Genomic DNA, 26874 nt, shown 5'->3' with positions numbered 1-26874 from the left:
CATCTCAAATTGTGCCAATGGCTCGGACATCTAGCTTTTCAAATGTGTGGGACAATGTCTGGTTCAACTCCAGATATATCCATCTCTCTCTGTAGGGTGGATTTATTTTTTCATAAGACGAGTGGAGAGGGTGTTGGCTATGTGGGAAAAGTAGGTGCCACCATCTAGGGAACAGTCTTTGGCATATTTCTTGTTGGGGAGGGACAGTTTGGTTTCATCATTGACTCAGCAGGACCACCATAGACATTCCACATCAACACCTAGCCTGCACTGGTAGCCATGCACCTGTACTCAGGGGAAGAGACAGCGCAGTCTTGCTGCTCTGTGAGGGAATAGGGCAGCCACTTGCTTCCAAATGCAGAAATGTAGGTGTTGGTATCGGGTGAGTGCTAAGCCTTTAGGTTATGCCCTTACCTTTCTCTGTTTCTGTTATTCATAATGGTGACCTCATCTCTTGTATATAGCCACTCACCACACTTTATAAGAATAGGAAATATTTCTATCTTTAAAATTACATTGAAAATGAATAAAATCCAATTTAGGAAACTAGAGATATTAATTTTTAAAGAATAAATAAAATAATGTGGTTCCCAATGCTTAAAAACTAATAGCGCCAACTGGGGACATCTGGTCGGCTTTACCGGAACCAAGTCACAATTCGAGGCTGACACAAATGAAGCCCTGTTAAGATACACTGAGTGGGAGGCCTCATTCAAAGTTTTACCTTCAGACTTAGTTGTTTTTCTGGAGCTGATTTCATCTGGCGATTGTCCACGTTTGGCTGGGATTTGATGCAATGTCATCGGCTGGGCTTGGCGCGAGCTCCAGTCAACTCCTGGAAGTCTTGATCACTGGTAAAAGCTCTGGAGCTTCAGCGGGATGAACCTGAACTTCAGGCCGGGTCACGGTTTGACCTTGGCGGCTTGACTCTTGTTGACATTTCAGTCACGTAAGGGAGCTTTTTTCCCAAATTTCTCCAATCTTCTCCAAACTTCTGGATCTCCTTCCAGAAGTCCTCCTTTGGGTCTTCAGTGGTCCACAACACCAATCCAAAGGTCTAGAAGCTCTGAGATAGTCCTTGAGATGTTGGGATTACATTTGCCAGAATGCACATGGCAAATTCTCAAAAAGTCCAGCTGAAGATGATCAGCTGGGTCCTCCTTGGTGGGGACGTTGCAGGTGAAGCTCTTTTAACCTTTTGCTGTCAGGGTGTCCACTCCTTCTCTCTTTTTAAGCTGAGCAAAGTTCTTAGAGCTATAGTTCCACAGTGTGCAGCAGGGGCTGTCATGCAGAGTACAGTCCTCTGGGGTGCAGACCAGGGTTACAGCAGAGCAGTCCTTCTTCTCCTTTCAATTCAGGCAGTATTTTGAGTTGCTGAGCAACTCTTCCATATTTATCCAGAATTCCTGGGCTGGCAAGCAGGGGTGTACCCTCGACCAGTGGGGTGCAGGGTGCCACTCTTTAGGCTGCCACTTCCTGTGAAGTGTGGTAAAAATCAATCTCAGGAAGCACTATTTGTCAAAATCCAAGATGGAGGAAATTCCTCCATCGAGTTAAGATCTGGCTAAGCTATCTCACTGGTGTGTTGTTTTTCCTTAAACACTCCTCCTCCAGTCCATCTGCTAAATTTAATTATATGGGTGCCCATCTGGATGGGGTGTTCAGAAGAGGGGGTGAGCCTGTGTCCTGACCGAAGTGTCCTTTTCCCTCTGAAGACTTGTTTGGCTACCCAGCCCCCTTCCTGCATTTTGTACTGCAACTGGCAGATCTTCTATCCCCAGATGTCCCATTATCTCAATGCAGGCCAATTCACACCTCATTAAGGCAGCTAGATTCACCCTGGCAGAGGCTGGCCAATCAGAGAAAAACAGCTGAAGAGCTGGATTTTGGCTTATCAGAAGAACAAGTTCTATAACTCTTTTCTGTGATAGTTATAGTAAATCTAACAGTGGCAAATTGTTGGATTTAGACTATCATTTTGAGTCCAGGAATGGAAATTTTAGCCCATTTCTAGCAAAAGGTATACTTTAATAATATTTACCCAATGTTAGCCTACGGAGCTACTTTACTACAATGAGGAAAAATGAAATTGGCAGTTTTTTTCACTCATCAGAGCATATAAAACATATTTCAGCCGATCTCTAACAATGCAGATACACAGTTGGCTATCTTGCCCTCCGCATCGGCTGAGTTGGCTGGATCTGACTATTTATGTTCTTTGAAACTTGCTACTCAGGCCTTAGTTGGTCCTTCTTGGATACCATCGACTTTGGACATGAAAATGTGTTGGGAACCTCCTAGATTATGATTCGACCCTTTTTGTTCTATAATTAAATTGTTTTTTTTATTTTTCTTGGCATTTTAATTGCCATATTATTTCACACAGATGGCTTTTGTTTGCTTTTATTATTGCAACAAATTTTTGTCCTACTTGCTTTACATAGATTTTCGGCTAGTTCTCATATTATTATTATTTTAGCTTACGTTTGTCTCTCGCAGCCAAGGGAGAGGCCATTTTTAAATACATATTTTTACCTTAGCATTTATTTCTGATGATAATCTTTTACATGGCTTTTTGTTTGTGTGAGAATCTATTGAGAAACCATTGTACATGTTGCTCGTTCCTAGTGCACATTGATGCCATCTAGTCTGCAAGCTCTGTCCAGGCTGTGCACACAGAACATAGGGCCTGATTACAACTTTGGAGGAGGTGTTAATCCGTCCCAAAAGTGACGGTAAAGTGACGAATATACCACCAGCCGTATTACGAGTCCATTATATCCTATGGAACTCGTAATACGGCTGGTGGTATATCCATCACTTTACCGTCACTTTTGGGACTCCTCCAAAGTTGTAATCAGGCCCATAATGCCTAAACATTCTGACTGTCTGTGGAGACACCTTCACATTTATAGACATGTGACAGCATTGAGCCTGCACCTCAGACACAGTGTGACAAAGATACTACTACTATACTGGACTATGTGGATTTCTAAAGCGCTTGGCTACCTGTAGGCTTCCTGGCACTCGCTAAAATATAGGGCCAGATGTATCAAACGAATTTGCATTTGCAAACGGTGCAGAAATCGGCCGTTTGCAAATGCAAAAACGTGGTTTGCGATGCATGAAAGGCATTCGCAGGCCAAAAACAAGGAATCGCAAAAAATGCAAATTTTTGCAAAGCGACATGGTTTTGCGTGTCTCATTTTGCGTATTGCATTTTGCGACATGAAATACAGAATCGCTATTTGCATATCGCAAATTGCGAGTCCGAATAGCGACTCGCAAATACAGATTCAGTACTTTTCGTCGCAAATTGCGATACATACATTGCGACACACAAAACCATGTCGCAATTCGATGCATCAAAAATTCACAAATTGCTAATTTTCGCAGAATGGCCGTTTGCACATGCAAATTACCACGGATTGAAACCAGGTGGTAACCAGGTGCAACCTATATAAAGAGACCCAGAATGCATCAGCCTCTTTTCCACAGTGGCTGCACTCTACGTCATGGCGAGGAGAATGAGGATCTTGGCAGGTTTGAGGAGAGGGAGGAGGAGATAGGAGCGCATTTTCAGAGTGCGCATTATCCTTTTTGACCAGACTGAGGAGGAAATATTTGAGAAGTACAGGTTTAGCTCAGCCATGATACTTGACCTGATAGCTGAGCTACAACCCATACTGTAGCGCACAACACACAGGACCAATAGCATACCCACCCATGTGCAGGTATTATACTCCCTGCACCTACTTGCCTCAGGGAGCTATCAAGGGGTCATAGCAGCAGCTGGAGAGGTCTCACAGAGTGCCCTCTCTAGAATGTCAATGCATTTCTAAACGCCATGCTGAGCAGGATACACCAGTATATCAGATTCCCCCAAACCCCACAGGAAATACAGCAGACAAAAATAGATTTCTACCAGATAGCACAGTTCCCCCACGTCCTAGGTGCCATAGATGGGACACATGTTGCAATCTGTCCACCATCGGCCACAGAGTATGTGTACCGCAACCGTAAATACCAACACTCAATGAACATACAGGTGATATGCAATGCCTCCTACATCATAACTGATCTCGTGGCCAGGTACACAGGTAGCACACATGATTCGTACATCTTTCGCCACAGCGGGAATCCTGCAGCACCAGCAGAGCGGAGATACAATTCAGCACACAAGGCAACCCGCAATGTTGTGGAGCGCACCTTTGGCCTGCTGAAGAGTCTCTTCTGGTGCATCCACAAAAGTGGAGGGGCACTACAGTAAAGCCCGGACACGACCTGTAGAATAGTGGCCACATGTACAATCTTGCACAATATAGCTACCACCAGGGGCATACCTGTGGAAATATCGGAGCCAGACTCAGATGAGGATGATGATCCCATACCACCCCTATAGCCAGCAGACAGGACCAGTGCCCCCGAGGGCAGGCAAAGGCATGCTGACATCACGCACAACCATTTTAGATGTAAGTTATGACAACACAACCTCACTGACATGTATTCCGGTAGTTAGCACCTTGACTTCAGGTAACATACGTGTCACTAGGACAAAGCAATGCACATGAGTCAGACATGAGCCAATAACAGTGTTGCACTATTGTCATCATAGTTTACTGTAATTCTACATGTGAATGTAGTCCCCTGTGGCCCTCAATGTCACTTTTTACGACCACGCATCCCACTTGAGTGCGCAGTGGCCTCGCCGGCACCTCTTGTATCAGGCTGACAGGCAGTACTGTGCCTGGCACTGCGATGCCTAGGATCCATCACGGGCACTTCAAAACTGCTGAGGCTAGATGATTCCTCAGTATCCCCAACTCCCAGTTCGCTCGTTGTAACACTGCATGCTGTCAGCATAGCATCGAGAACGTTGGTAATTTGCACCAATCCCTGGGCAACATCCCGACTGCTATGTGCTGCCTCCACCTGTGCGGCCACAGCACGCAGTGATATCAGGGCAGTAGATGTAGCTAGACGATTTACAGATCTGCAAAAGCCACTGAACATACCCATTAATTGCCTTTCATGCCTGCGGTGGCTAACTCCCTCATGCCTGATCTCAGTACAGAGTTCCTTAATGGCATTTGTCAGTTCCTTGGTGTTCTCCGCAGCTGTTTGTTGTCCCTCATGCAGCTTGCAGATGTTTGTATTCAGACATTCCAACTGCTTGTGCAGCCCCCCCACATTGGCATTGTGTGACTGCAACTGCCTGTGCATTGCCCTCATGTTTTTGTTTTGCAGGCACTGTACTTTGAGCATGGATGCTTCCAGGCCACGAAAGAATGATGTGCCCTCACCTACATATGTGTGCTGTGTTTCTGCATCGTGAGGCCTCCTGCGGGGAGTTGAGTGATGCTGGGGCAGGGACTGCTGCCTTCCGGTGGATTCAGCTTCTGGGGATGGAGTGTGGCCTTCATCCCGCATGTCATCAGAGTCCAGGATCAAATCGTGGAGAGGTAATACCCTTGCCCTGCGTCTGATTGGTGCTATACACAATGACTCGCTGGTGTTGAAGTCGGACAGAGGCTGTGTTTCTGCATCCCCCACATTGGCACATTCTGCTGCTGCTGGGCCTGAGCCATCTGCAACGACAATGTGCAGCATGTCATTTATGTATGTATCACCAAATGTGGCACAATGGTAATAAATATATACTTACATCGTATCACCATGTACTGGGTGTTTTTTTCTTCTGGGTGTCGCTCTACTTAATTGCATTCTATGTGCTATATTCAGCTCAGAGTTGTGGACTCCCACTCCCATAAGGCACTGTTGTGCCACATGTAGGATGTGGAATGGACTACTTATCACAATGCTTTGCATTTTGCACTACTTGCTATTTCCTAAGGGGCATTTGTACATGCACATATGGGGTTACATATCATTATTGAACTTACCTTTACTGGTGCTGGGTGTGCCGGATGTGTCAATGTCAGTGACCCCACTGACAGCTTCTGGAAGCAGTGTGGACTCCACTAGGTCTTCCATGGGGGTGGAGGGTGTCTGGGTGGATGGTCTGCCTCCTGTGCTCCTTGCCTCCTTTAGCCTGCTGGCCACCCTCTCCTTGGCACAGGAACGCAGGTCATACCACCTCTTACGTATCTCTTCCACTGAGCGCTGCACAACCCCACTGCTCAGATTTTGGTCTGGATGTCAGCCCAGAGTTTTCGCTTCTCGCTCTCTGTTACCTGGAGTGAGCTCTTCCCAAATAGACGGTCATGGCTCCTCACCACCTCCTCAGTGAGCACCTCCAATTCTTGCTCACTGAATTTGAGCTTCCTCTTCCTCTCTCCCTTCTCCTTCCCATTACCAGCATTGGCCATGTTGATGTCAGGTCGTGGCTTGCTCACAAACTTGCTCCCTGGGGCTGGTCTGTGACTCTCTGACTGCTCCTGTGGGTGTGGTACCTGGAAACAGCATGGGCTGACTCAATTCCTGCTTGTGATGTCATCAGGCTGTGCCAGGTGACCGTTTTCACAATTAGCAATTTTCAAATACCGAATCGCAAATATTTTAGCAATTCGGTATTTGGACCTCACAATTTGCATTAGCGATTTTTAAGAAATCGCTATTTCCGGCTCGCAAATTTGTTACATAGCATTTTGTGACTCAGAAATAGCGATTTCTTAAAAATCGCTATTTCTGAATCGCAATGGGCTTTTTTCATACATCTGGCCCATAGTGTTACTTCGGGACCTGTGCAGAAGACGGGGGTATTAATATGGACACAACTATGTTGTAAGCATTTTCATGAACTGTGATTTGTTGTTTAGGTATCTTTATTCTATGGGGAGAGTTTTCCAAAGTTGGGGGTGTAATATGAAAAAGACCTACCACTGCATCTAGCCTTGTGGATTCTAGGTACCTCCAAGAATCAACCCCTAGAGGATCTTAGAGCCCTACTGGAGGAGTAGGGGCCCATATCATAGAGGATTCTTTGGCCTTAAGCCTTCTATGCGCCAGACAGAGGGCCTTATTCAAAACTTGATGGACAGGTTATGCCATCACAACGGTGATAGAAATCCTGTCCTCCAAAATCCATGGGATTTAGATTTCGCCACACAGGATATCTGTCAACGTTGTGAGTAAGTAGCGCATCTGCCGAGTTCTACATCAGGTCCAGCAAGTTTTAATTTTATCCTTGCCTCAATGGGAATCCAGTACAAAGAAGCTAGAGAAATGTTTGCTGAGGCAAATTTTGGGACATTGCATAGGATCCTTGTTGCCACTTTTTGTACAAACTGTACCAACCGGGAGAGAACGAGGGGTTAGACCACAGTTTTTCTGGACCAACTCAGGATAAGGTTTAGGATTTTGTGGAGCCTTCTGAGGGTGCCAAAACAGGTCAATGCAGGTGTTTTGGGCTATGCATCCATCAAAAGGTACTTATCCAACCACATCTCAAATCTTTTGATAGGGGAGCAGAGGCTGGGTGGATTGCCCAAACATTCTGATCAGTCTATGGGTGAATGGCGAGTTAGGTCTGTTCCCCAAAATCATTAGCCCAGTTTTTCCCCATTCAGTTTTAAGCAGCAGTTCGCCATCCACTTCGATACTTTTTGCAAAAAGAGAGACAGCTGATGGGACTGCATGCCTTTTCCAAGAGTGAGGGAGACAAACAATTGTTGCAAATGAGACAATTGACAGCCCAAACTCCTTAACAATATCTGTCAATGGACGCATGTACAGGTTAAAAAGTGTGGGGCTAAGGGCCGAACCCAGTGGGTCCCCACACTTCAGGGGACGGATGTCAGAGTACCATGAATTTTCACAAATTCGGAAAGGTATGTTCTTCAGAAAGGAGGTGAGCCATTTAAGAGTGGAGCTCTTTATTCCAGCTTCTCCCATTCTGTATGTAAATGTCTCATGGTCAACCTTGTCAAACGCTGCACTTAGGTCAAGGAAAATAATAGCAGCTATTCCTCCCTGGTCTAGCAACATTTTTAAGCTCTCTGTACTATGAGAAAGGTGGCTTCCATGCTTTGTTGTGTGTGGAATCCCATCTGGGAATTGTGCAGTAAAAGATTTTCTTCAAGGAATGTAGACAGTGTTTGGTTAACATGTTTCTGTAGCACTTTGCCTATGACTGGGAGCAGGGCGGTCGGCCTATAGTTCCCTGGACATGTCGGGTCGAGATTGTTTTTTTTTTACCAAAGGTTTGACCACCGCATGTTTCCACTTAGATGGCACTATAACAATGGATTAGGACTTTGAGGAGTTCTAATATAATCAGAAAGTTGGCTGTAGCTCCTTGTAAAAGTATGTGTGGGGGCGTGGGGTCCAGGGGAGACCCTGATTTGACCTTGCTGAGAAGAGCGGGGAGTCCTTCCTCATGATGGGGCGGAGAAAACGGGCCAATGTGAGTTGTATTGGGCATACGCTTTTCTGATGTGAAGGCATTTAAGATCCTGTTCTTTTGTAGAGACAGATAGATATTGGCTATTTTGTTCTGAAAGAATACTGCTAATTTGATGCATGCTATAGAGGGGGTAAAAAGAGTTTTTCCAGATTTTGGAGTGTTTAGAAATTAGTGGCGTTCGATGCTTGGCGTATCTTGGTTTCGTAATAGGACACTTGGGCACTTTTAATTTCTATAGGATAGTTCCTAATTGTAATCGGATGAGCCATTTTAAGGTGATCCTCATAGTGTTTTTTCTCCATTTCCTTTCAAGATTTGATATTCTTTTTTCAAGGAAACAAAATGGGAGTGTTGGAAAATGCTTCTCTGAAGGGTCACCCCAAACTTTTTGCCTTCCTTCTCTTCTTTTTCTGACCTCATTTTTGCTGGCTTCAGGACTCTAGACACTTTACCACTGCTAACCAGTGCTAAAGTGTATGTGCTCTCTCCCTAAGAAAATGATAGCATTGGCTCATACCTGTTGGATTTTTTTCCTTATGCAGGATCATCCCCAATTGTTTTGCCTCCTGCCTCCTATTTTTTCTGACCTGTTTTTGTTGGCCTTAGAACTCTAAGCACTTTACCACTGCTAACCAGTGCTAAAGTGCATCTGCTCTCTGTGTAAATTGAATTGTTGATTGGTTTATCCATGATTGGCATTTTCTTTACTAGTAAGCCCCTAGTAGAGTGAACTAGAGGTGCCAAGGGCCTGTAAATCAAATGCTACTAGTGGTCCTGCAGCACTGTTTGTGTCACCCACATTAGTAGTCGTAACCTCAGAGAAATTGACGCAGCTCTTGCAGGACAACTGGAAGATCTACACTAATGGCTGGAGAAACAACACACCGCATTGCTGACGGAGGCTGGTAACGTCGCAACCCACACAGGGCAGTTTTGCTATCACCGTGCGGCAGGATTTTCGACCCAAACCTCGCTTGGCGCAGAAAAATGACACAAAGCCTGCCCGGACCGGATTGCTGCCTGGATCGGATTGCTGCCTGGATCGACGCATTGCTCTCCTGTGTAGAGGAAATACAATGCACGGCGACCCGACCGGAGAAGGAGAAATGACGCACGGCCTCACTTGCGGGTGAGAAATCGATGCACCGCTAACCTTTTTCGACACACACTCGCCTGTGCGTGTTATTTTGAGACGACCCAGGTACTTTTCAATGCTAACATTGTTTTACCTGTTTACAAAAGGAGTTAAGACTCTTTTTGCTTTTAAAAAACTTGACTTGTGTATGTTGGATTTTTGTCATTTTGGTCTTGTTTAGATAAATATTTTCTATTTTTCTAAACCTGTGTTGTGTTATTTTTGTAGTGTTTTCGTTAAGTTAGTGTGTGTTGGTACAAATACTTTACACCTAGATATATGAAGTTAAGCCTGCCTGCTCGTGCCAAGCTACGAAGGGGGTGAGCGGGGTTAGCTGATGGTGATTCTCCTTTACCCTGACTAGAGTGAGGGTCCTTGCTTGGACGGGGGTAACCTGACTGCCAATTAAAACCCCATTTCTAATAATACCCATTTGGCATATTTAACTTTCTTGTAAGTCCCTAGTAAATTGTACTACATGTGCCAGGGCCTGTAAATTAAATGCTAATAGTGGGCCTGCAGCGCTGATTGTGCCCTCCACTAAGTAGCCCTTTAACTGTGTCTTAGGCCTGCCATTGCAAGGCCTGTGTGTGCAGTTTCAATGGCACTTTGACTTGGCATTTACAAGTACTTAGCAAGCTTTAAACTACCCTTTTTCCACATATACGTCACACCTAAGGTAGGCCCTACGTAACCCATAGGGCAGGGTGCTATGTAGATAAAAGGCAGGACATGTACTCATGTGTTTTACATGTTCTGGTAGTGAAAAACACATACGTTGAGGTCTGCTTCTCTCATAGACTAACAGTAGGACTGCCCTCATATACTTTTAAGTGGTCGATTCTGATCTGGAAGGAGTAGCCATGTTTTGCTTGGTATTGCCAGACTGGTGATAGAAAATCCTGCTTACTGGTGATGTTGGATTTAATATTACTATTTTAGAAATGCCACTTTTAGAAAATTTGATTTCTCTGCACTTACTGCCATCTCTGCCTTACAGCCTGTCTCCAATCCACGTCTGGTCTGTGCTGGTTGATAACTCCCCTTGTGCATTCCACCCAGACGACAATAAACACAGGACACTCGGTCACATCTGCATTCATCTGCATAGTGAATGTGTCTTCCTTGGCAGAAAGGGTGGAGGGGCTCACACTTAAATTTCAAAGACCAATGGCCTGCCCTCACACAAAGGACTGATAACTCCTCATCGGGATCCTGTCAGGCAGGACTGGGCTCAAAGGGTAACGTACACTTCAAAACCATTCTTTGAAGTTTCTCCCACTTCAAAGGCATTTTGGTTATATAAACTGGGTCTCTGACCCCACAAAATCAAACTCATCTGGACCTACACTTGCACTGGACTGTTTTGCTGAGAAGGACTGCTTCCCTGCTTGTTGCCCTGCTGCCCTCTCATTCTGTTGGAAGAACTCTGCATTCCTCCTGAAATGGTCTCCAAGGGCTTTGATTGAGTTTGCCTCCTGTTTCTGAAGTCTCAGGGCCAACAAAGACTTTGGCAGTCATTACAACATTGGCGGTAAAAGCCGCTTACCGCCGTGCATAAGACCGCCAACACACTGCCGCGGCAGCGGAATTCCGCCACAGTCATTATGACCCACAGCACGGAATCCGCCAAAATTCAGACACCCACACAAGTCCGCCACACGAAAGGTCAGTGATGAACTGGCGAAAACAAAACCTCCACCGTCACGCCAACAGAAATACGCCCAAGCTATCACGACCCACGAATCCACACAGCGGTCTTTCAACCGCGATATTCCATTGGCGGTACACACCGCCGCACTCAAAATACACACACTCTTGCAAAATACAGCCACATTGGACAAATCGAAATACACACACCTGATACACACACACACCACCACTCCCACACACCCAATACAATATAAAACACACACCCACATCACCCACAAACCCCTATGACAACAATTACTGAGAGAAGGCCAGAGAGAGACACCACCATCAACAATACTAGCATCCACAGTCACACAACACCATCACCCACATAACTTCTACACACCTCACACTACACACCACTACATATCAGCATACTTATCACCACACACACCACCCCACACATCACCTACACCACCCCATGGCACGGCAAAGACACCCCAGGTTCTCGGAGGAGGAGCTCAGGGTCATGGTGGAGGAAATCGTCCGGGTAGAGCCACAGCTATTCGGATCACAGGTGCAGCACACCTCAATTGCAAGGAAGATGGAGCTATGGCGAAGAATAGTGGACAGGGTCAACGCAGTGGGACAGCACCCAAGAAATCGGGAGGACATCAGGAAGAGGTGGAACGACCTAGGGGGGAAGGTGCGTTCTGTGGTCTCAAGACACCACCTTGCGGTTCAGCGGACTGACGGGGGACCCCCACCTCCTCCCGCACAACTAACAACATGGGAGGAGCAGGTCTTGGCGATTCTGCATCCTGAGGGCCTCGCAGGAGTAGGTGGAGGAATGGACTCTGGTAAGTTAAATCTTAACTATTACATCCCCCACCCTACCTGCATGCCAGCACATACCCCCACCCTCACCCTCACCCCCATCACTCCAACTCCTCAAAAATGTCCCAACATCACAAACCACACATCTTAACACTAAGCCCTGCATGCAACAACAAAGCATGGACACCCATCACTAAAGCATGCCCACTGCACATACACATACACCCCCCTAAACCATCATAACACAAGGTCCCACACAGGAATGCAAGCACTGGGGTACACAGTCACCCACCCATTGCACACCATGCCACACACAGATGTAATAAACATCCTTTTATACCCCTGCAGGACCCCTACCCAATGTCACCGGACAGGAGGGTCCACACATGTCCACACCACCAACAGAAGAGGCACACAGTGATGACAGCACCTCTGTCTAACTGGATCTAGATGACCAGCCCGGCCCATCGGGGACCTCGGGACAGTCGGTTCCCCTCACCCAGTCACAGGCCACCACAGAGCTTCCCCCCTCTGGAAACACCAGCACAGCACCCACCCAGCGGGCCCATACCTCCGTCTCCAGGACACATCAATCAGCAGTGTGTCCACCACTACAGGGAACGCAGGCTAACCCACCACCCCAACAACAACAGGGACCTGGGGGCAGTGGTAGTGGGCACACGGTCCAGGGGACGGAGGCCCAGCAATACAGGGGAACTGGGAGGGCTGCTGTGCGACACGGGGCGGACAGGCTCAGGGAACCCACTCTCCACTAGGCCCTCTCCAACATCATGGGAGCCTACCACCACTCCCAGGAGACGATGGCAACGGTACTGGCCAAGTTTCAGAAGACCCAGCGCCTGCAGGAGGAACACTATTTGGGCTTCAGGGAGGAACTCAGAGCCATCAATTCAACCCTGGGCACCATTGTAGGGGTGCTGAAGGAAGTACTCAACACCAGGAGGGACACTGTGGCACTACAAGCAGCCCCTGACACTAGCCTGGATGATGAACTGCCCACCACCTCCGCCGGCACTAGTGGACAGGAGGCACCGCCACAGGACCACCACACCAGCACCCCTCCCCCTGCAGAGGGAGAACCACCTCACAAACGGTCCCTGAGATCCAGGACAAAGACAGAGAATGATGCCAAGACCTCCGCCAAGAAATAAGACCACCCTGATTGTCATCCTACTGTGCCACTTTGTCACCCTGTCCATTCTTAAACTGCCCCAGCTCCACTTCCTATGCCCATTTGGGCAATGCACCTGTGAGACTAATAGACTGGACTCTGCCATGGACATTCCTCCGCCATCACCCCTCACCATTTTGCTACCCCCTCCAATATTGAGCACTAAAATAAACACCCTTAAAGCACAAAACAAACTGGAGTCAGTCTGTGATTTGGGAATACTGTCTTAGCAATTACTGTGGCAAAAAGCTCTTTCATTTGTAATGTCAACATACCTATGTCACACAGCTCTAGTCCATGAGAAATCAAACCAGATGTCACACATTGGGACCCACATCTGTGAAATCGTAAGGGAAAGTGACAACTCAGTGACCATACACTGGGTGAAAACGACAGACAGTAGAGAGGTAGTAGTGTTTAAGTACATATAGTAGGCTGGTTTGTATTCTTACCTGTGTTTCACTGGAAATATTGCTGGATCACTGAATCCCTGTTGTACATGTCTTCTTCTTTTGCTTCCTCGTCTTCACTGTCCACAGGCTCCACAACTGCAACAACACCACCATCTGGACCATCCTCCTGCAGAAAAGGCACCTGTTGTCGCAAAGCCAAGTTGTGAAGCATACAGCAAGCCACGATGATCTGGCACACCTTCTTTGGTGAGTAGAATAGGGATCCACCTGTCATATGGAGGCACCGGAACCTGGCCTTCAGGAGGCCGAAGGTCCGTTCGATCACCCTCCTAGTTCGCTCATGTGCCTCATTGTAGCGTTCCTCTGCCCTTGTCCTGGGATTCCTCACTGGGGTCAGTAGCCATGACAGGTTGGGGAAACCAGAGTCACCTGCAAATGGCGAGGGACAACTGTTAGACACACACTAACCTGTAAGGATATCCCCAGACCCAGACAACCATTCCCACTGTCTTCCTTCCAGGTGCTCACCTAATAGCCACACACAGTGCCTCTGGAGTTGACCCATCACATAAGGGATGCTGCTATTCCGCTGAGCCAGGGAACTTGGCATTCACATGTGAGATGTACTGGTCGGCCAAACATACCATCTGTACATTCATCGAATGATAACTCTTCCGGTTTCTGTACACCTGATCACTCATGTGGTGGGGACCAAAGCCACATGGGTCCCATCAAAGGCACCTATGATGTTGGGGATATGTCCCAGGGCATAGAAATCACTTTTCACTGTAGGCAAATCCTCCACCTGAGGGAAAACGATGTAGCTCTGCATGTGTTTCAGCAGGGCAGACAACACTCTGGACAACACGTTGGAAAACATAGGCCGGGACATCCTTGATGCTATCGCCACTGTTGTTTGAAATGACCCACTTGCAAGGAAATGGAGCACTGACAGCACCTGCACTTGACGGGGGATTCCTGTGGGATGGCGGATAGCTGACATCAGGTCTGGCTCCAGCTGGGTACACAGTTCCTGGATTGTGGCACGGTCAAGCCTATAGGTGATGATCACATGTCTTTCCTCCATTGCCGACAGGTCCACCAACGGTCGGTACACCGGAGGATGCCGCCATCTCCTCACATGTCCCAGAGGACGGTGCCTATGAAGGACAACAGCAAGCACAGAGTCAACCAACTCAGAGGTACGTACCCACAGCTTACACAGAACACGATTCCTAATCCAAAAAGTGGCCTGAATGTGTGTTGAGTCTAGGCCTAGGTATGTGTGACGCAGTTAAAAATTAAGCCATGTGGGCCCCTGAAATGGCGGCTGCCTGACCTGTAAAGTGGTACAATGGGATGTGAGGTAACTGCGCTGGCGTTGTACACCGTTGCGGTAGGCGGTCGAAGACCGCGGCGCAATCCTGCTTTGGTTAGCATTGGACCCTATGGGTCCCAGGAGCCAATGACAATGTACGCCGGCGGTGAATCACTCGATACCTGATCTTCAACAGGAGAGGACCTACACTGTAAGTGCTGCTGTGACCTCGGTCTGGAAGAGACAATGGCTCAAGTGTCTGAGGAAAAGGCCCCTGCCTTCACATCGGAGGAGTTGAAGAAACTCGTGGACGGGGTCCTCCCCCAGTACACGCTACTCTACGGTCCTCCAGACAAACAGGTAAGTACACTGGGAGCACACTGTATGGGCTATGCCTGTGTGGAGAGAGGTGGATGTAAGAAGGAAGGGGGGAGAGTGCGGCGTGCATGAAACAATGGTGAGTGCATGTGCCACATGCCAAGGGTAGGGATGGGGGCCAATGACTGTGATGGTGCAGTTGGTAATACGTTTCTTTCCCCCCTGTACAAATCATGTAGGTCAGCGCCCACCAGAAAAAAGATATTTGGCGTGTCATCGCCAAGGGCGTCCGGACCCTGGGGGTCTACCACAGACAGAGCACCCACTACCATAAAAGATGGGAGGACATTCGCCGCTGGAGCAAGAAGACGGCGGAGGCTCAGCGGGGGATGGCCTCCCAACGTGGGAGGGGTGCCCGTCGCACCATGACCGCCCTGATGTTCAGGATCCTGGCGGTGGCATACCCGGAGTTGGATGGGCGCTTGAGGGCATCACAGCAGCCACAAGGGGGTGAGTACACTCTCATCCTGCTGATTTTGCGCACAGTGGAGGGGTCTGGGTGGGGGAGGTGGGCTGTGGGTTTCCCTAGGCCAGGGCGATTTTAGTAGGCAAGGTCCCTCCGTAAGGCAGGCCATGTGGCACCCCACCCCACCTCTGTAGAGTGCCAAGTACACCTAGTCATGCCCCTGTGTCATCCATGTGTGCAGATGTCGTCCATAGCCTAGTAGACCATTTCCCAGGAATTAAACAGTGGAGCCCAAGAGCGCGGCGTAGTGCAGGGGGCTTCTGTGTCTGTCGTGTCCGCCAATGGTAGCGGTAATGCATGCACTCATCATGTCTTTCTGATGCCGTCCCCCCCCTTTTTGTGGTCTCCCTGTTCTTGTGTGCATTAGCATCATCAGGCAGAGGAGCAGTGGCACCGGAGCAGGAGGGAGCTGCATCCCACATGGCCCTGGAGGGCAAAACTACGGACTCGGAATTCACCAGTGGGACGGAGGGCAAGGGGAGCTCCACGGCGGGGACAGGAGGTGAGACCAGTGACACGGACTCGTCCTCTGATGGGAGGTCCCTTGTGGTGGCGGCAACATCTGTGCCCCCTGCATCTATAGGTACAGCCGCCACCCCCCCACCAGCACCGCCCTCCCAGCAGCCCCTCAGCCTTTGACCCGTGCCCGCTCACCCAGGAGGGTGGGCATCTCCTTCGCCCCAGGCACCTCAGGCCCTGCTCCAGTCACCCCTGCTGCCCTCAGTGAGGAGGCCATTGACCTCCTCAGGTCCTTCACTGTTGGGCAGTCTACCATTTTGAATGCCATCCAGGGTGTAGAAAGGCAGTCGCAAGAAACTAATGAATTCCTGGAGGGCAGTTATTCTGGTCAGGCGGCCCTTCAGCGAGCTTTTCAGACTCTGGCCTAAGCACTGATGGCAGCCATTGTCCCCGTCTCTAGCCTCCCCCCTCCAACTTCCTCCACCCAGACCCAATCCCCTGTACCCCAGCCTATCCCAAGCACACCTTCAGAACAGCATGCACACATGTCAACACACAAGGGAAGCTCTGGCAAACATAAGCACCACACATCCCACAGGCACTCACGCAAGCATCAAACACATGTAGACACACCAACATCCACTGCCTCCACTGTGTCCCCCTCCTCCTCGACTCCCTCCTCCCTCCCAGTCTCGTCTCCACTCACACCTGCATGCACCACATCTACAGCCACTACTGCCATCACCAGCACACCCACCACCACACCCCGCTCACGTGCAGTCACCACCCCCACTACCATTCACACATCCCCTGTCTCCTCTCCCAGTGTGTCTGTGACACCACCTCCCAAGATACACAAACGCAGGCACACACCCACCCAACAGCCATCCACCTCATGACAGCCTCCAGCGCATGCACCTTCACCCAAAGTCAGCAAACGAACACCTCCTACAACCACAACCTCTTCCTCCACTCCCAAATCCCCCCCCAGCTACCCGTCCCAGTGTCTCCCAAAAACTTTTCCTGTCCAACCTTGACCTCTTTCCCACACCTCCCCCACCCCGTCCATCTCCTAGGTCCCGAACTAGCACCTCAGCCACAACATCTCCGGGACCAGTGGTGCCTGTAGTCACCGGAATCTGGAGTGCACCGGCCACCATGGCAGCCAGTGTGGCACGGAGCCACAGCACAGACAGTCCCCCACCTGTGAAGCATCATAAGTTGGCCAGTGCCCGGCGGGAGAGGGGGAAGACTCCAGCCACCAAAGCCGCTCCCAGGGGTCCCGGTGGGAGTGTGGAGTCAGCTGCGACACCTTCCAAGGTGGGGAAGGGCCACAAGAAAGCAGGAAAGTCTGGGAAGAGAAGCACGGCGGAGGAGACCGCCATCATCCCCGCTGCCCAGGAGGCCACAGCCATCATCCCCGCTGCCCAGGACGCCACAGCCATCATCCCCGCTGGGCTAGAGAGGACCACCAGCACAAGCCCCACTGGGCTAGAGAGGACCGCCAGCACAAGCCCCACTGGGACAGAGAGGACCGCCAGCACAAGCCCCGCTGGGACAGAGAGGACCGCCAGCACAAGCCCCGCTGGGCTAGAGAGGACCGCCAGCACAAGCCCCGCTGGGCTAGAGAGGACCGCCAGCAGCTGAGTAACTGCAAGGAGCCCGACGCCTCAAGCACTGCTAAACAGGGCACGGCCGTCTCAAGCACCGCTGAACAGGGCACCGCTGAACAGGGCACGGCCGTCTCAAGCACCGCTGAACAGGGCACCGCCGCTCCAAGCACCGCTGAACAGGGCACTGCCGTCTCTACCACCGCTGTACAGGACACCACCACACCAAGCACCGCTGAACAGGGCACCGCCGTCTCAAGCACCGCTGAACAGGGCACCGCCGCTCCAAGCACCGCTGAACAGGGCACTGCCGTCTCAAGCACCGCTGAACAGGGCACCGCCGCTCCAAGCACCGCTGGCCCATGAGCGCCAAGGGCACTGACGCTACTGAGTCCGTCACAGGCAGAATGAAGCACTCTGGGCACAAAGCCCCCTCCAGAACCAGTGGAGAGATACATCCACTACCTCTGTCCTTGGCAGGATGAAGCACTCAGGGCACAAAGCCCCCTCCAGAACCAGTGGAGAGATACATCCACTACCTCTGTCTTCGGCAGGATGAAGCACTCTGGGCACAAAGCCCCCTCCATAACCAGTTGAGAGATACATCCACTACTTCTGTCCTTAGCAGGATGAAGCACTCTGGGCACAAAGCCCCCTCCGGAACCTGTGGAGAGATCCATCCACTACCTCTGTCCTTGGCAGGATGAAGCACTCTGGGCACAAAGCCCCCTCCAGAACCAGTGCAGAGATCCATCCACTACCTCTGTCCTTAGCAGGATGAAGCACTCTGGGCACAAAGCCCCCTCCAGAACCAGTGAAGATTTTTATCCACTTGAGAGACTGTGGCTTTGCACTCCCCAGGATTGAACAGTGGGCAAACCACCCACTGTAGAGACTTGAGAGACTGTGGCTTTGCACTCCCCAGGATTTAACAGTGGGCAACCCACCAACTGTAGAGACTTGATAGACTGTGGCTTTGCACTCCCCAGGATATGGCAGTTGGCAACCCACCCACTGCAGAGACTTGAGAGACTGTGGCTTTTCACTCCCCAGGATATGGCAGTGGGCAACCCACCCACTGTAGAGACTTGAGAGACTGTGGCTTTGCACTCCCCAGGATATGGCAGTGGGCAACCCACCCACTGTAGAGACTTGAGAGACTGTGGCCTTTCACTCCCCAGGATATGGCAGTGGGCAACCCACCCTCTATAGAAACTTGAGATACTGTGGCTTTTCACTCCCAGGATTGAACAGTGGGCATGTGGCCCTCTCGTGGATTTGGCGTCGTGCACCCAACCGGCTGAGGTGCACCCCCCTTTCCCTCCCCCTGAGGTGCTTGTCTTCTTGCTCTCTGATGCCCCTGCAGTGTTCTCTCCGTCATGGTCGGGGATCTTGTGTGGGCCTCACCCATACTGTGTGGGCCCAGTGTTCCACAGACTTAATTGGAGCACTACCTGGACTACTAAGCTTGGTGTATATTTTGTTAATGGTGTATATATATTTTTTTTGCATACTTGCTTTTAATATATCACAATGGTTACACTCATTTTCTTTTGTCTTTGCATTCTTCCGGGGGGGGTTGGGGAGTGTAACTATCATGTATAAATATGTATTAGTGTGTGTGTTGTAGTGAGTGAGGGTGGGGGGGTATTGCGTGTGTGTGTCCCTGTTTTTTCCCTCCCCTGTGTCGTAGATGCAGTACTCACTGTGGTCTTCGCCGCCGGTGTTCGTGCTCCTGGTAGAGGAGCAGGAAGACTATCGCAGGGAGAATTTGGAGTTCCGGCTCCATGGTGTCCTAGTTCCTCATGGGGTGTGTAGAGGTGAGCGTTTTCCCTTCGGAATCCTGTCTCCGCTGTGTTTTTATCTGAGGTGAATCCAGCCTGGAAAAGGTGGCGGATTGGTAGGTTGTGATACTGTGGGCGGTACTTTGTCCTCCGCCTGTCTGTTGGCGGTGACTGTCACGCTGTTTGTAAGTACCGCCGTGGCGGTCGGAGTGTTAAAGTGGCTGTCTTTGTTGGCGGTTTCCGCCACGGTCGTTATTGCAAATTTTTTACTGCCGGCCTGTTGCCGGTCTTACCACCGTTTTAACACCGACCGCCAGGGTTGTAATGACCACCTTTGTCTCTTCAAGAAAATTATTGTATTTCAAAAATAGATGCAACGCCTGTAGTAATTTCCGCAAAGCCTGCATTGCAGTGGAGAAATTCCGACCGGAATGATGCAACATCAACTTCCCAACTGGAAATACGATGCAGCACCTGCCTTGCAATGGAAAATTCAGCACATCGCCTATTGGATTAACACAGCACCTGCTCTTCTACCAGAGCACCAAAGGTGTCAAAATATCCCCACATAGCAGTGAGGAACCAAGACTGTGCACCTGAAGAACAACGCAACCCCTTGCAGTGTGGAAAGAAAGAATGCATTGTCTGTGCTGTGCCAGAAAATCTGATGCAACACCTTATTTTTCAATGCATCTCCTCCTCTGCGGGCTCCTTGCCTCGTTATTTTGGATGCATGCCTGGTACTGTGTGTAACAAAAAAAGACCTATTGATTTCTAAGGATTAAGACACTTTTAAACCTTTTAAAAGTGACATTTCAATTTGTGCTTATTGGACCTTTGTTGTTTTGACCTTATTTTATTTAGAGGAATATTTTCTATTTTTCTAAACCTGTGTGGTGTATTTTTGTGGTGCTGCCACTGTGTTACATTGCCTTCTAAGTTAAGCCTGACTGCTTAGTGCCAAGCTACCGGAGGGTGGGCACATGATAATTTGGATTGTGTTGTAACTTACCCTGACTAGGATTGTGGTCCCTACTTGGGCAAATGTGTATACCTCTTCCAACTAGAGACCTCATTTCTAACAGGGATGAAACCAGCAGCAGATTTTTTTTTACCTCTTTTGCTCTTTGTTATTGGGAAATTGTAATCTAGAGACTGTGTGATCCATTCTTTGAAACTGATGCTGGTGGAATCAGGATTTTCTCCTGGTATAGGTTTGGTTGAGTCTAAGGACAAAGTCAATTCCATTGTATTCAGCTTAGAGCATCTATGGTCGATTCTTGCAGTCGAGGGCCCATTTCTATCAAGCATGAAAGGGATTAAAAATGGTCTGTTGAGGGCATAGGACAGTGACTTTGTACGCTGATATTGTGGTCTTGATGAGAACAGGATCAAGGAGGTGTCTTTTAATGTATGTCAGGCCTTCAACTCTTTGCTTAAGTTGAATAGCAGCCATGTCATGTATTATCCCTACTGCAAATGGGTTATTAATCTCATCAAAATGGATATTGAGGTCACTTAGAAGGTAGTTATTTGATTTTTCCAATGTCAGGCTAGACAAAACATCTGGCTGGCCGTCAGTGAATTTAGAACAGAGTCCAGGGGGTCTTTATTTAATATTCCTGAGAAGTTGCAAGTGGGTGACATGCTTATTGTGAATGCAAGATTTTTGCATTCAGGAGTTTACAGGGAGTCGGACATGCATTTATAGGAGTCTTTTAAGATTATTGCAATGCCGCAGCCCACCTTAGCTACACGATCTTTCCTGCACCATATAGTACCCTGTGGGGAATGTTTGGTTAATGTCAGGTGTGGTGTTCTCGTGAAGTCACGTTTCCATAAGGTAAGTGGTGTTTGGGAGTTTGTCGTCTATCAACATTGATACCTACAGTTAATCAGGAACATCTTCCAACAACTGTTTTTCTTAGGAAGTTCTATACTGACTTCCTTCACTGTAACCAGGGCGAAGCTACACTTGGAGCTAAACAGTTCCCCACTTTCTGGGTTTAGAGGAGGGCAGAGGTTTAGATGGGGGGGTAGGGGTCTAACACAGCAAAGCAAGTAGAAAAGTGGCAGTCCCTCCTAAAGCACAACAAGCAGTAGGCCAACACCGCAATGCAGTTGCAGAGTGGCAGTCCCTCCTGGCAGTGCAGAAGTCCGTCCTGGCAGAGTGTGCTTGGTTTCAGTAGAAATCTGATTTGGTGGAGTTTGAGCTCCAGTATTCATACTTTAGTGCCTTAATTCTGGAACGTGGGAGAAACTTGCAGGTATTACCTGGAAGTCCACGAGATCCCTGCCCTTCCTTCCCCGGCTCCAGACACTCTACAGGGGGTTATGCAGCCCTTTGTGTGGTGAGAGACAGAGCCCTATTTAGGTGGAAGTGTCAGCTCCTCCCTCCCATCTAGCCAAGAAAGGACCATCAGCCTGATGATTGGCCATCCGTATGCAAATGCCACACCCAAGCTCCCTTTGTGTGTGACTATCTAGAGGAAATGCACATTGCCCAGATGTCATCTACCCTAGACGGGTATTTAGAGATAGGCAGATGCACAGAATGGTTAAAGTAAGAAAATGCCAACTTCCTAATTGTGGCATTCTCAGACTTACAATTTAAAATCTGACTCCACCAAAAGTTGTGATTTTAAACTGTGAGTCCCAAGACACCAAACTCCACATTTCTATCTTCTCTCAATTGGAAATTACACTTAAAAGAGTTTTTGAGGTAATCCCAATGTTATCCCATGGGCGAGATAAGTCATGCAACAGGGAAAAACAAATGTAAACGTTTTTTACTACGTGGAAATGTAAAGCTTAAAAGTTAGTACCTGTCCAACATTTTTAAATACACTGCACCCTGCCCTTGGGGCTACAGAGGGCCTACCCTAGGGGTGACATATGTAATAGAAAGGAAGGCTTGGGCCTAGCAAACGGGTGCACTTGCCAGGTCGAAATGGCAGTTTAAAACCGCACACACAGGCTCTGCAGTGGCAGATCTAAGGCATGTTTGAAAGGCTACTGTAGTTGGTGACACAATCAGTGCTGCAGGCCTACTAGTAGCATTAAATCTACATGTCCTTGGCACATATAGTGCACTTTACTAATGACTTACAAGTAAATTAACTATGTGAATTGTGGAGAAGCCAATGTTACCATATGTTAGCGTACATAGCACATGCCTGCACTTTAGCACTGGTCAGCAGTGGTAAATTGCCCAGAATCCTAAAAGTCAGCAAAAATGAGTCAGAAAATCAGGAAGAGGGCAAAACATTGGGAGAAACCACGCCAAGGATGCCAGGTATAACAAATCCTTTTAATGCACTTAAAGGTATCACAAACTAAACACCTGACACATTTATATGAAACACATGCTTTGACAAAGTCAACAGTGTATTTTTAAAATTGTTTCAATCATCATCTTTATTTTACAGTCACCGCACATAATGCTTACTGGAGGTGGTGCCAACCTGTATGCCGACAAACTGGGATTTTCCCAAGTGCCAACTGACGAATTAGTAACGGACAATGCCAGGAGAGAGTGGAAGCAATACCAAAGGTACAAACAGGCAGTAGGAAGCCTTTTCAGCAAGTCAATGTAAGTTGAAATTCATGAATTTAGATCTTTGTAATCCGTACTTATTTATCGAAATAATGCATGACAAGGTTGTCATTATGAACTCGATCCGATGTTCTAAGCACGTATAAAGCATTGCGTTTGGATAAACAACTCTCTGGATGTTCGTGTTGTTTTCTGGACCTTAACAACAGTATGATTAACTGAAATCTAAACTTGGAACCGCTTGATGGAGGCTTCGTCATTTATGTATCCTGGCACTTTGTAGGACGCACCTCGGAAAGGATAGCGGTTCCTTCAAGTCAGCTCTGCGGCCAGTGTTATTTTGCCACATGGTGCCCCGAAACTCAATGAAATAGCATTAACTGAACCCCCAGCTACTTGTTAAGAACGGGTCCGATCGCAATGGATAAAGTGCGCAGAGGCCGGAAGGACCCACAATTGTGTCTTACAGTTTTTGAGCCCGAGTATGTCAAGAAGACATCTAATTATTGACCTTTAACATGTGCAGAACAATAGTGTGAAGATAGACAATCAGGAATTACATCACAAGCTCTGAAAAGAAGATAATGAAAACAATCACTGCACTCTGTACAAAAATGCAATGAAGAACATCATTGTAGAAGCCAGTAAATTCCCTAATATTAATAGAGAACACTGGCACAGACCATCGCCAGGAATTAACTCTATTACAATAAATACAATTTTGACAAATCCACTAAAACGAAAGTCAATGCAAACCAGTGCTTAATTTGTGCTTGTTGTTTCCGGTGTTGAGCACCGGCACTTATTTGTGAGGGCTGGGGCTCATTCTTATGCCTCAAGCATTTGCTGCGAGCAAAAGACACAGATGGGAAAGACGGAAGAAGGAAAAACTAAAAAGCGTCATAAAGGGAGAAAGTAGAAAGTTGCAGGATGAGCTGAAGGGGCAGGGGTGGCCGTAAATGGATTGAAGAGGCCCGAGATGGCTTCAGGATTACGCTGCCTCAGTATTCAGTGCTGGCAGATTTAATTACAGCAGCCTTGTGTTTAAGAGAAGGGCTTTGAGCACTGGCACCTCTTTATTCACAAATTAAGCACTGATGCAAACCCTGTAAATAAGGCCACCCACAATTCTCCATAATAATTCAGTGAAACTTAATGATGTAAAAGTAATCATCATACAGTTATGGATAAATCAATGTTGTGTATCCTATACCATTCAAGAACACTTAGGTTCTGAATGCCAGTACTCTGTTAATGATGATCTAAGAAACAATCATGTCTGCTGTTGCTAATGAGGATGAATGGTGCTTTATTCAGGTTGTGCTTGACGTAGACCTAGGGTCTGATTCATATTTCTGTTTATGGATTACTCATCACAATGGTGACGGATAGCCCGTCTTCCGAAATATAAATCCCATTATTCCCTATGGGATTTATATTTCGGCAGGCTGGATATCCATTACGGTTGTGACAGGAGTAACCTGAGCGCCAAAATCAACAAGCATTATCAATGCAACGGGTCTCGCATTTGCTCGAGTTAGAGCTATTAGAGTTGTAAACTCCTAACTAGACTTTTCTTGCCACACAAATGAAAAGAAAAAAAAGCAGCACAATTGCACAATGTGAAATGCAGTGCCATCGTGCTGAAATTGAAAACTGAAAAACTGAGCGTGATTGCACTATTTAAACCCCGTTGCGATCACGCTGCATGGAAAATAAACAGATAAAGTAGTCCGAAAACCATGCTGAAAACATCGAGCCTCGTAAGGTTTTAGTAGTTTACCGGTGCTGTGTAGGTGGGCTAAACACAGGAAAAGGCATGACGTATGCATGCCTTTCACGAATGAAGGCAAGCGGATTTTAAAAGGCAAGCCCACGAACCAATGAAATTGACTGACATGACATGGGCATGATTGGAAGCCCAAATTGAGATTACTACAGGGGACGGAGCGCTTTGCGCCCGCCCCTAAACACAGATCTCTAATCCACAAAGTGAATGCCTAACAATATACAATCAATGGAGATGGCCTCCCTGACACAGGACAGAACATGATGACAGAAAATGTTTATCATTCAGATTTTTTCTTTTTTTCAGCTTCTTTAGATTTTTTATGTTTTATAGTTTAAAAAAAAAACAAGAAGAAACAACAGAAACAATAAATCAAATGTATTACAAATTAAATCCCTTGGGCCAATTGATTATGCTGTTAATATTGAGATGTGATGATTTTTATAGTCTGACTGATGCCAATACAAGGGCTAATAACCGAAGATACCATAAAGGAGGTTCTGAGAGGCTTACTAATTTTCAGTTCCTGGGTTGCGAGTTTAAGAAGTGACTCCCTGATTTACACACAGACGGTTTGGCAGTGGTAGTTCACCCATGACTCTTCCAAATCCTCATAAGAGATATGCTTAAAGTTACAGTCAGCCATCACTAATTTACAATTACATACTGCTCGCAGATAGAGGCCACCAGTTTTTAGCACAGTCACTGTCATAAGGATTTATTTTTTGAAAAATAAGTCTAATACTAAATAATTGTTCTATAGTACACAATCTGAATGAGTGACACAACAGACCAATGTAAAGTTTTCTAATGATTCGTTCCCCATGCTTACCTGGGTGTTGAGTGCTATGAATCAGACTCAGTAAGTCATTTGCAGGCCATTACAGTTTTTTCCATACAATTGGAGCTACATGTTTCCATAACTGACTTACATGGAGTTTGATACCTCTTACCATACCGTTACCTCTCTGCTGGTTCGGTCAGTAGCCTTCCCCTCGGGAAGCAAAGAAGTACCTACCAGGGACCGAGAAATAAATCTTCTTCCAATAGACCCATAACACACTACACAAAGACATTTATCAAGCAATTCCTACGGAAGACGTACATTTTATGTCAACTCTTTAAAATCGGGATGCAATTGCACTTCTACAACAATGCCAGATACACTTCTACATGTATGCTGTTGATACCCATGTCAATTTCAGCTAGAAAAAATGTTGGGGAAGAACGTTAGGATCACCACCTGCCTGAAAATATATTTTATGTAGATAGAGTGCACTAGGATCAGACGCACTTTTATCGTGCCATTAACGACACAAAACATTATAAAAAGCTCCAGCACATTTGTTTACAAATAAACTGCATAAACTTCTCAAAAGAAATAGCTAAAATGCTCTATGTCATTAAAATGATACTGTTGGAGGGGTTACATTCTGGTTGGCTGAGGCAAGACCCTAGCCAAGCAGAACCTGTCACTCACGTTAACAGTGGGGTATAACCTGTGCTTACCCTTGGGTAGTTTGGCACACAGCAGTCAGGCTTTTCACAGAGGCAATGTGTAAAGCAAAGACAGAGCACTTCCCTGCCACAACCACGCTGCATGGTACAAAGGAGATTTCATATGCAGTGTATATATAAAAAGATTGTATTCAACACACACATTGTCAACACAGTATCATTATAATGTAACTCTGTGCCTCTGCCCCAATTAGCAATGGAAAACACAATATGCAGCCCAGCTGTGTTTACCACAACTACTATATGTACACAGAAGGAAAACTGTACATTCCCTCCCTGCACCCACATAAGGTGCCAAACGTTGTCAGCACAAGAACCACACTAGAATTCCCCACAATCAGTATAACACATAAATTCAGGGTGCTCCCCTGGTCCCAAAATTAGCAGCAAAATGTTCATGCAAGGTTTACAAGACTTTTGCC

At 47.6% G+C, this 26874-nt stretch overlaps 1 protein-coding gene across 6 annotated transcripts in view; it reads left to right on the top strand.

Annotated features, from left to right (window-relative positions):
* LOC138296535 (isoaspartyl peptidase/L-asparaginase-like) overlaps positions 1–26874 on the top strand; it is a 1292011-nt gene that overhangs the window by 757947 nt on the left and 507190 nt on the right. For all 6 annotated transcript variants that reach the window (XM_069235752.1, XM_069235750.1, XM_069235749.1 and 3 more), the window contains one exon: positions 23018–23181. In XM_069235752.1, the coding sequence (XP_069091853.1) occupies positions 23018–23181 (164 nt within the window). The remainder of the gene's footprint in view (positions 1–23017; positions 23182–26874) is intronic.

The sequence above is a fragment of the Pleurodeles waltl genome, chromosome 5 (assembly GCF_031143425.1).
Source record: "Pleurodeles waltl isolate 20211129_DDA chromosome 5, aPleWal1.hap1.20221129, whole genome shotgun sequence".
Classification (NCBI taxonomy): domain Eukaryota; kingdom Metazoa; phylum Chordata; class Amphibia; order Caudata; family Salamandridae; genus Pleurodeles; species Pleurodeles waltl.
Note: the sequence above shows the minus strand (reverse complement) of the source record. Positions and strands in the feature narration are given on the sequence as shown.